The sequence below is a fragment of the Aricia agestis genome, chromosome Z, assembly GCF_905147365.1.
Source record: "Aricia agestis chromosome Z, ilAriAges1.1, whole genome shotgun sequence".
In the NCBI taxonomy this organism is placed as follows: domain Eukaryota; kingdom Metazoa; phylum Arthropoda; class Insecta; order Lepidoptera; family Lycaenidae; genus Aricia; species Aricia agestis.
Window position 1 is genome coordinate 16,948,892 of NC_056428.1, and position 11,125 is coordinate 16,960,016.

The 11,125-nt window shown below is 36.9% G+C and overlaps 1 protein-coding gene across 4 annotated transcripts in view; it reads left to right on the top strand.

Moving 5' to 3' along the window:
- LOC121738895 overlaps positions 1-10,510 on the top strand; it is a 34,872-nt gene extending 24,362 nt beyond the window's left edge. For 2 of the 4 annotated variants that reach the window (XM_042131160.1, XM_042131162.1), the window contains 10 exons: positions 1,491-1,697; positions 1,844-1,914; positions 2,008-4,949; positions 5,026-5,155; positions 5,254-5,385; positions 5,503-5,691; positions 5,869-6,034; positions 6,170-6,378; positions 6,519-6,766; positions 10,017-10,510. In XM_042131160.1, coding sequence (XP_041987094.1) covers positions 1,491-1,697; positions 1,844-1,914; positions 2,008-4,949; positions 5,026-5,155; positions 5,254-5,385; positions 5,503-5,691; positions 5,869-6,034; positions 6,170-6,378; positions 6,519-6,766; positions 10,017-10,205 — 4,483 coding nt within the window. In that variant the 3' untranslated portion in view covers positions 10,206-10,510. The remainder of the gene's footprint in view (positions 1-1,490; positions 1,698-1,843; positions 1,915-2,007; positions 4,950-5,025; positions 5,156-5,253; positions 5,386-5,502; positions 5,692-5,868; positions 6,035-6,169; positions 6,379-6,518; positions 6,767-10,016) is intronic. The other 2 variants (XM_042131161.1, XM_042131163.1) reach the window with 2 other exon arrangements.
- Positions 10,511-11,125: the final 615 nt, after the last annotated feature.

An 11,125-nucleotide genomic window follows, 5' to 3' on the forward strand; every position in this document is an offset into this window, starting at 1 on the left:
ACAACGCTATTCAATCACACGGCTATACGTCGTTTAGCCGTGTGATTGAATGACTTGTTGACTACAACGTTCTACACTACAGCTAGACAATGCTTAGCCAACTGGTTTAATGGCAAATTAACTAGGGCGACCATTAGCTTAATATGTAATTTGGCAGAATAAGGGTGACCAAAAGTTTAATGCAATAAGTAAAAATAAAAAAATCTGAGGCGTGTTTTGTGGCGGTCGCCGGCTGCTGTCGCGGCACAGTCACAGTTCTAACCTAACCTACTTTTGGACTTTCTGGATTGTGTTTGTTTTTGTTTTGGTGGGTGGCTGCGCCCCCCGAGCCCCCCTTTTATTTGACGACCGTCGCAGGCTGCTGCGGCAGCAAGCGCGCTGCGCTCGCTCGGCTCCCTCTGTGTTGTGGTCTAAGTTCTAACCTAAGCTAACCAACTTTTGGACTTTCTGGATTGTGTTTGTTTTTGTTTTGACGAGGGGCTGTGCCAACCGAACTCCCGGTGGGCTGCGTCTATCCATTTCATAATCCCGTAATTTCTCCTCGAATATTTGTTGAAATTTTGATTCACTCGTATGTGCCTCCACAATTTTTGTCTCTTGTAACTTTGGCATGCAGGTAGACGATATGACGTAGGCATCCGCTAAGAAAGGATTTTGATCGATTCTGCCTCCAAGGGGTTAAGATAGGGGATGAGAGTTTGTATATAATAATACTTCTTAACGCGAGCGAAGCCGCGGGCAAAAGCTCGTTTTATAATATAATATTATGATATTTTCAGATTTTTTTAAAACGAGATTTTCAGCGAATCACCACTAACTTGTCAAACACTTTGAATACTAAGGGTCAATTCAGACCGCAATGCGACGCGTTGATGCATTTCTAAATTTGTATAGATTTCACAGATTTGCAACGCGTCTCAAGCAATTGAAATCTGTCAATTCAGTACAAATTTATAAATGCATCTACGTTGCGGTCTGAATTGACCCTAAAGAAAAATCTACGACATGGTTTTTACCCGACTGCCAGGAAGGGTTATGTTTTTAGCGCGTATCTTGTATGTATGTAATATATTCTTTATTACCTTGTATCTCCAGAACCGTTAAACGGATTTTCACATTTGAGGTATCGTTAGATTTTTCTTAATGGCCCAAGTGTTCTTAGATACAGTCGGAGGCATAATGTTTTATGATTTATGAATTAATGTTAAATTTGGTGCGACTGCAGTTTGTAGTCCACTTTCTTCTTCTACATTTTTCTATGTAACCTTCTATTCATTCTGGCATGAAACTCGTAAGCAAGAGTCGTATCAATTAAAATATTATGAATTCGATGCCTCTGGCATAATTAGGTCTTGTTTCGTTCTTTTTAGTTAACATTTTTTGCAGTCGGGTTTTTGATTTTTTAATTTAAAAACGATCTACGATTTGTCCAAAATTGTTCACATAAACAAACCCTCTTTAGTTTGTAACATGAATTTATATAATTCCAGCATCAAACGTTTCGCCGAGTGCTTCTTCGTGCTGGACAACCCGCGGCACTCGCTTGCCGGCTGCTACGACAGCAACTACCAGTCCTACCAGAGCGTCGGCGAAGTGGCGCGTCGGTCCAGATATCTGGCGCTGCTGCCGCCCTTACCTGTTCACTGTATCGCGCTCGACGGCGACCCGCATATCATGCCCATTATATTCGAGGACAGGTGGGGTTTTATAAAGATAATTAAGGGCTTCAACAAAAAGATATTATACATATATTATTATTAATGACAAACACTAAGTTATGAGCATCATAAATATGATTTAAATGAAGAAATCATAGTGACACAGCTCTTCTTTATTATTTCAGATATCAAGACACTGCCGAATTTGCAAGACGAAGATCGTTTTTAAATTCCGGTGGAAGCAAAGCCGGAAGTGGTAAGCGAATTGCTTTATAAAAATAAATTTAAGTATACGTTTCTAAATTATGTAATCAATTTAAACCAATTGTGTAAACCTTTTTTTTTTTAGATCCATTTTTATGCTCCGAGCCGCTTGGTGATGATTGTGCCTGTAGTGTGAGTTCTATGGTAGATTCTAGAAGACCTTCTTCAGAAGCATCAAGAGTTACTCTATCATTGCCTAAAACAATCATGGATGTGCTTGAACCGCAGTATAATCCCCCGAAATCTAATCAAAACGTGGTGCAAGCAACGCTAACATTAGCACCCCAAAAATCTAATAGAGGGTCTCCAAAAAGGTCAGTAGTGAAACAAAACGTCATTGAATTAACAAAGCCTCACAACAAGCAATTAGAACTGACTGGGAGGAATAGATACATTGTTCAAAATAATCAAATAACAGAAATTCAATTGCCCCCAAACAAGGCTTTCCCATCTTGCTCTATACAGCAAGGACAGCAGCTATCAAGATATTCAGCCTCGACTCTTTTAGATATTAATACTGCAAAAAGTTCTATAAACGTATCACAGCTAGGACAGGAACAGTCAGACCCCAATGAAGTGTTTACGCAAAAACATAAAATTACTAGTGGCGTAAGTACTTTGCCCGCAAGACACAGCAAGTCGCTAGATCAACTGAGAGTTTCACAGATGACCCCGCTTAGTGTTCAAGCTTCAATGAAAAACTCCAGAAATGGTTCGAATGCATCAGTTAACTACCCAAAGCAGTACTTACCTCCTCAGCAACCCAAACCCACAACCTTACCCCGCAGCGTCACGACTACGTCGTATCCGACGAGTACGACGACTCGTTGTGCTACCAAAGGCGATGATTATAGACGCAATATAAACGAGTTCAGGGAAAAATATAAGAACCCATGCAATCACAATCAGAACATGCACGGAATGAACAATGAAGTGTTTCAAAACGTAGGCTATAAGTACGACGGAAGCATGAAAGGGAATCTGAATCAAATTTATGGTTACACATTCGGTAATCAGGGTAATAATATGCAAGTAAATAATATTATTCGGAATCCCTTAGAATTCCAAAGAGGCTACAGTGTAAATTTACCCCGTCCTATGTTGCCTCCACGAAATTCTTATCCTCCTGTTAGCGGAAAAACTCAAGTGACTGATCAAAATAATTTAGTATCTAGTAGACAGGTTCATAGATCTAATTCTACACATGTGTTCCAAAATGTCGATACCCAACAAATTGATATTGAAGCGGCTCGAAATCAACTGAGACACGAACTAAATTACTATCTTCAGAAAGGAGACTGGAGTTATGATTTTAATACTGGTAGTCTGATACAAAATTATCAAAAGAAATCGAGTAAAAGCAGTGACGATAGTGGTTTTGTTATGACGTTGGATAGGAGCAGTGATGGTACTTCTAAGTCTAATTATTCGAAGACACCACCATCGACACCTCATTCGACGTTACCCTCAGTGAGGCACAAGAAAATTCATTCCAGGGAATCTAAATTAAATACCCATGGCAACAAAGAAAATGCCAAAATTAATTCAAGTCGTGATTCTTTAAGCAGTCATCATTCCATTCGATCGAGAGATAGTAAATCAGATCGACAAACACCAAAGTCGGATCGAAGCACACCCAAATCGGACAAAGGAATACCCAAATCCGGTAAAATTACGCCAAAGTCAGGAAAAATGACACCTAGATCAGGTCTCGCTACGCCTAAATCTGGTAAAATGACTCCCAGGTCATCAGGCTTTAATACTCCAAAAAGTGGTAGATCTAGTGGAAAGCCGGAAAAACGTTCAAAACACAAACCCTCGGAGAAAATGACGCAACTCATGTCTGAAGCTGCATCGTCGTCTAGTAATGAAAGCATCCCTTATGAATTAAGAAGGCTTGAAACATCAGGTACGCTGCCTTACAGCCTCGATCACGGATCAGAATTAAGGCACTGTAGAAGTGCAGCTTCGATTATTGAAGAACCCAACCTAAATAATACTTTTGGTTCAGAATCTTTACCAAATCTAGCACCACCACCTGCTTTCGAATCGCCACCATTAGATATTGGAGACAAAGACTTTAAAATTTTGCCCCCAGAGAATTTCTTGAATAAAGAAGACAAACGCAGCATTAGCTCAACATCTAGTTTAAGTGAGCAAAGTGGCTGGGTTTCTAGTGGGCGTAGCTCAGGACCATCATCTCCTGACAACGGTAGCCAGATAAATCAAAACTTCCCCTCTACTAGCCAAACGGTGGCAACAAAAGCGCCCAGTAAAGTTATTGAAAATGGCAGTGACATCAAAAAAGAAAAAACGAAAGATGGAGAAAAGATAAGTGAGTTCAAAAGAACTATATTGAATGGTGAACAGCTGAGGGAGCGATTATTAAAATTAGCTGTTAAAGCCGCTCAAAACCCCAATGAAGAGATAGAGTGTTGCGACAAAGAAGTTTGCGAAGAATGTACCATTTGCAGTGACTCCATCTGCACAGACAGTCAATGTGAATATAATAAATTAATGCACAGTAACGGAATTGATGCTGGTTGTGATTCAGATACTTGCAACGCAAGTTGTTACCGGCCGTGTTCGGAACCCTCCGGAAAAATAAATCAAAGGCATAACTCATTTAGTGCAATACAGGGAAAAACTTACAGCACCGTTAACAAAACAGCCAACGGAACTGTGAAAAAGTCACAAACCATAAGCGATAACCTCCATCCTTATATTCGCAAAGAAATACCACCCAAAGTCCCGGCTCCAGCAAAAACAAAACCAATTGATAAAACTAAATTAAGAGATAAAATAGAATATACAGAGAAGCTTTTAGCTGCCGAAATTCGAAGCTTAACTGTCGATCGTTCGTGCAAAAGTCATAAGACCGGAGGACCAAAGGCTGCTGCTCAAAAATATCAAGGAAAGGCAAAATCTGAGGTGGACTTGAGCCATTTTGCTGCAGATAATGAATACGAACACCTACCTCCCCCACAACAGTTCCGTGACGCACCTACACCACCTGATGAGTTTAAGGTACTTAAAATTAATTTTTATTTCGCAAATAGTAGACAATCCTCTTTAAAAATGAACATACTTTTTGCATTTCCAGGATCCACCTTCGAAGTCACCAGCATTGAGCCGTAGAAGTAGTAAATCTTCCACACCATCAAAAACTCCACGAAAGGCTGAACAACCGACAACACTGCAACTAGATAATCCACTTTATCACGTTTGTGAAGGTAAGTTATGACAATTTCACTGAATTCGTTTGCACGGCTTATTTATTATCACGTTGTAACCTCCATTATTACATAACTAATTAACATTTCTTTTGAAGGCATCTTGGAAAGACGCAAGCTAAGGCCACAACAGTCTATTAACACAAACACTACACCTTCAGGAACAACTTTAAATAAAAGCCAAAGCACTGGCGAACTTGCTAGCAGAAATGAAAACGGAACTAATAAAGGTTAACGCTTTTTTGCTTTTTAAGAGAACTTACAAGAATTTTCTGTAGCTCTAAAAGTACAATTATCATTTGATTTCATCTTCATAAATAAGCCAAATAATAATATTCTAATTTCAGAACAACGTCAAAGCAATTTCATCAGTATATTCGGGTTAGCAGAGTCAGAAAGACTGTTCGTAAAATGCAGAGATGAATTCAGACAAAGTGTGAAGTATCCTGGGGCAATATATTCTGACTTCCCTCCAGTAGAGAACTCTCTACCATATTTCCATATCAGCGATGAATATCGAATGTTTAATCCTGAAGGTAATATTCTTACTAACTAACCTTGATAGTTGATATACAGATTTTCTTAGTTAGATCTTAGAAATAAATCTTAGTTATTCTCGAAGGCATACATTCTTAGCTGTGAAAGCATTTAGAGATTTTAGCAATGATATTCTATTGGATTTTAGGTTATATTCTTCATTTTATATTTTTCAGGTTTACACCTCATTATCTGTGTACATGGACTGGATGGCAATGCAGCTGATCTTCGTTTGGTGAAAACATATCTAGAGCTGGGTCTGCCTGGTGCACGTCTGGACTTTCTCATGTCGGAGAGGAATCAAGGCGACACGTTTTCAGATTTCGATACGATGACTGATAGGTAAGAAAAATTATATATATATTACAACAAAATAAACCTTCCTTCATAAAGATAACTGTTTTTACATAATATCTTGAAACGAAATCCTGATATACATAGTTATTAGTTGTCTAACATTTTTGATTTTTTTTACAGGCTCGTCCAAGAGATAATGACCCACATACAAAACTCCAATGAACCTGCGCGAATCAGCTTCGTTGGTCATTCTCTGGGCACCATCATCATCAGATCTGCCCTTGCCAGACCTCAAATGAAACCTTTCCTCGGCAAACTTCACACCTTCCTGTCTCTCAGTGGACCTCATCTTGGAACGTTATATAACTCCAGTGGACTTGTTAATGCTGGTAAGTGTTGATACTAACTACTATCTGTCTTTATTCGTTTAAGAACATAAGCGAAACAAATAATCTAAAAGGGTTCAACGGTTGTGTATGAAAAGTTAAAACAAGTGCGAGACGTGGTCTAATTTCTGAAAATTTTTCAGGGATGTGGTTCATGCAAAAATGGAAGAAATCCGGATCACTCCTTCAATTATCTCTCCGGGACGCTTCGGATCCTCGGCGGTCCTTCCTCTACCGGCTCAGCGAGAGGAGTCAGCTGCACCAGTTCAAACATATCCTGCTGTGCGGCTCCGGCCAAGACAGATACGTGCCGCTACATTCTGCCAGACTGGAGCTCTGTAAGGCGGCTGCGAAAGACACTTCGTTGTTGGGACAAGCTTATAGGGAAATGGTAAGTTTACTCCATATTTGTTTGATGATGTGAAATGATATTGTAAGATATCTGTAGAAACACATCTATCCTTATATATTTTTTATTTGATTCTTTAATGTAGCTACTTTTTACAGACTCATTAATTAGGTATCAAACGGTATCAACCAGAAATTGTATTTTTATACAATTAATTTTCTTATCTTCAATGATTCTAGAACAAAACAGCCACTTGAGATGACGACTATGTCGACGGCCGCTACGTACAGTATCGAATCTGCAAAAATTACATTTTTGTTTTATTACATATTTAAAAAGATATAATGACGGTGCATTATCTGTATAAATTTTATTTTATTATTTTAATTATTTCAAGTACTTTGTAATCGAATAGTATCGAAAGTACAATATATATGCCGAGAAAACTATGGTATCGGGTAGAATCGATAGTGTTCCGATAAAGTGTGACGCGAGCGCAGAATGTATCTACCAGTATCGACAGTCTTCTACGAGATGCGACGAATCTAGGACATATTTCGTAATTGTTTAATATAAGTTAATTTTACGTAATTATAAGTTTTAAATAATAAAGATTAATAATCGGGGTAAACATCTCGTCAATTTAATTACAAAAACAAATAAAGATTTGTGCAAAACAGTAGAAAGCAATATTGAAAAATCTAAGCCTGGTAAGTAATTTTATATTGTCTTAATTAGTTCGTATTTCATTATGCGTAAAAGATAAAAACAACTGTGAGTAGATAGTTTTAAATAAAACTTTTGCTATTATTTGCAAAAAACTGTGTACACGTGCAATATTTTGAGGTGAACATAGTATACTATTGAAAGTAGCAGTTTCAATACTGTTCCTCTTCAAAAATGAGATATATTCTATCGAAACTACCACTTTCAATAATATACGTGGTTTAACTTAAGTTATAAAATATTGAAAGTGGTACTTTCGATACTTTTCTGTGTTGAGAAAATATCGAATTTACCACTATCGATAGTGTTTTACGTCACTTATAACCTTCAACGTATTTATACGTAGATTCGAATTTTTGTTTTCATAATTTCTATCGTTTTTAGTTATCAAAAGTTGTTTAATCATAATATTATGTCTTTCTTTCTTTCAGAATCACCAGTTCTTGACAACTACACAAACGATGAATGAAAGTTTTTAAATGAAATCTATGATGACAAAATCGATAATCCAAGTACATATTCTACCAAAGCTAGAGATTAGAACTTAAAAAATATATTTGGACTTAACCCTGTAACTGAGTGGATTTCAACAACTTTGCAGCATTTTTTATATAATTTTGGTGGAAATTTTTGCTTCCACCAAAATTAGAGATTAGGTATTTACGTGAAACTGGTACGACAACTGGCGAATGGCGTATTTTTTATGCTTTGAGAATCATTTGTATGTTGTAAAAATAATGTTTTACACACCCTCTTACCCACCAAAATTGGAATTTGCGAGAAAAATAATCTACAAAAAACAACGTGCACATTAACTTAATATTATTATAAACAAACCAAAACTCTACCGATACTCAAAATAACAACATGATACTATTGCCACAAGTAGGATAATTTAAGTACACCAGTTTTCTTTCATTTCTGGCTGGAAACTGGTACGATCCAGCCCACAGCCACCTCCTAAACGGATTAACGTATGGTTGAATGATGTAAATGGGGTATTTTTTATGCTTAAGGGATCAATGGTATTTTGCAGAAACAACGTTTCGTAAATGACACCAAAATTGGTAAAATCTCCACGACAGACCTAAACTGTGTCATAAAAACTCAACTACAGAACTTAGTACAACAAATTCATATATTATCAAGAGTCAACTATATTAAACGAGTAGATAAAGATAAAAATCCAATCCAGTATCAAGTTTTTGTAAATCGGTCTAGATATTAAATAAAATAGGTCGACGACAAGCCAATAAAATTGGAAATCACCTATTTATGTTTATTATCTGGGAAAATAATAAAATTATTTTTAAAAAATAACGCTGGGGCTAAATTATAAGCATTATGTTTTACTTTTAAAATCAAAACTGAAAACATCATCTTAAAAAAAAAGGATAGTTTTCAGCCTTGCCGCGCAAGAAAGCAGCTTGGGAAATCTTTTTCATGCATTTTCTGAGTAATTATTTAGTTAGGAAAATAATATTAAAAGTATTACATTTAAAGGGGTTTTACTGAAAACTGACCCCTTACCCCGTATTACCTATTTCCAGGTACGATCCATTTCCAGTACGACCCTTTCCTAGTAAAGATGTTCACGAAAGTGATGAAGATTACTGATACTTTTTAACACAAGTCTGAATTTATTAAGTCTGATTTGTATTATGTAAGATTATTATTTTTCTTTAAATTTCCAGAATATCATAATATTAATAAGTAAAATAAAAGATCTCACAACTTTAATTTCATACGATAATTAGGTAATTTGATTACATTTTCAGAAAGGCTTTATTTTTTTAAGTATTGATATGTTGTTTTTACATAGCAAAAGCTAAGTAATTTGTTAATTTTGTTTTTTAGAAAGTCTATATGTTTTTAGTTTTGATATTTTGTTTTTTTTTTTATTACTTACAAATGCTAAATAACTTGTCAAGTATGTTTCTTTAAGTTACAAATGTGCATTTTTATAAATAAAAATGAATAAATGGATATGTTTGTGTTTTTTTCTTTAAGAAAGTAAGCAAAAAATATTGATAATACTAAAAAAAAACGTTATTTTCTTATATCGAAAGTAGCATTCTTTGTTGAAATTAGCGTAGAAAATCATGAAATCTGCCACTTACAAGGCTTAGTAAATTCTTATGGACCTAGAAAACAATCGGAATTGCCACATTCGATAGAGCTGCCTTTTTTAAAGTCGTAGTACAACATTGAAACTGAAATATCTTGAAAATGAGTAAAAATTATGAACCAGTCTCCAACCAAATAAATTTTAAATGTAAAAACCATGTAGGTATATGTATAATTTTTTAATTTAGTTACATACATTTTTTTAAAAACTGATTTCAAACTTCAAATGGCTCCCCTGTAAAGTTAAGGTTTTGCAGTTTCGATACTGTACGTAGCGGCCGTCGATGTATGAACTATATGAAATAGCTTTTTTTTCAGCGGCAGCGTTATACACCCCTTGTATTTAATTGCCTTTTAATATATTGACGGAAATACGGCTTCTAGTTGCCCCGTTTTTTTCATAATATCTTTCTTCTCATTATATCTCCGTCTCTTTTAGGTGCACAACATGGTATCACCGCTGGCGGCTCGCGCATCTTCCGTCTCCGTCGTCCGATATGACGTACAGCACGCTCTCCCTCATACCGCCAGCGCACTCGTCGGCCGCGCTGCCCACATTGCTGCGCTGGACTCGGACCTGTTTATAGAGAAGTTCCTGCTTGTATCTGCGCTGAAATACTTCCGATAAATTCCCGATGAGCCCGGCTTGGTCAACACTGTTTGATCCCGATGTCCTTACCTTAGGTCAATACAGCTTATTCCTTGACAATTTGCGTTCCACTGATGGATATATGTAAGCTTCATAAAAATAACCCCAATGCGCAGCTGCAGTGGTGGGCAACAAGTGGCCGAACACAAGAAACGTTATGACTTATGATAGACATTTAAGATTGCCATGAAGCATTACGTCTTGATGCGTCTTCAATCAGCTTAGGAATATTGAAGTGGGCCGTTCAACGAAGCCGTTTTGAGACTCAAACAATCGTACGAGAATACCGCGTCCTACTCTAATAAACGACAAAATTATGTTGTTAGAGCAGGATGCGGCATTCTCATCCGATTGTTTGAGTCTCAAAACGGCTACGTTGTAGGCTTACAGGCTAAACCTAACACGACAAAGATCCCTTTCAAAAGTTCCTGGGCCTGTAGACAAGTGGCAAAGCGCTAACGCTAACGCTAGCGCTACAAAATGTATGCGATTTGACATAAGTCGTCGCTTCGCTAGCGAATACTAATGTCAAATCCATACATTTTGTAGCGCTAGCGTTACCGTTAGCATTTTGCCACTTGTCTACGGGGGCTCGTCCACGCAAGTACTAGCCCAGCTGACTCCTACACTGTTTTATTTCATATTCGAGAGTGGCAAAGTTATTAAACCTAGACTGATTTACTAGGAAGCACAGACTAGAAAAAAGTAGATCCATCGGTTGAAATAATATTGCCGCTTTGCAATAGATTTTCTAACTCTCGTTTCGTCGATAAACGCGAGGGTCGAGACTTTGCTGAAGACTTTAGGCTGATATAATAATTAATAATAATATTTAATATTATGATCCGGATCTGTAACTCGGAGAAAATTTACAATAATCTACTAAAATTAGAACTCTG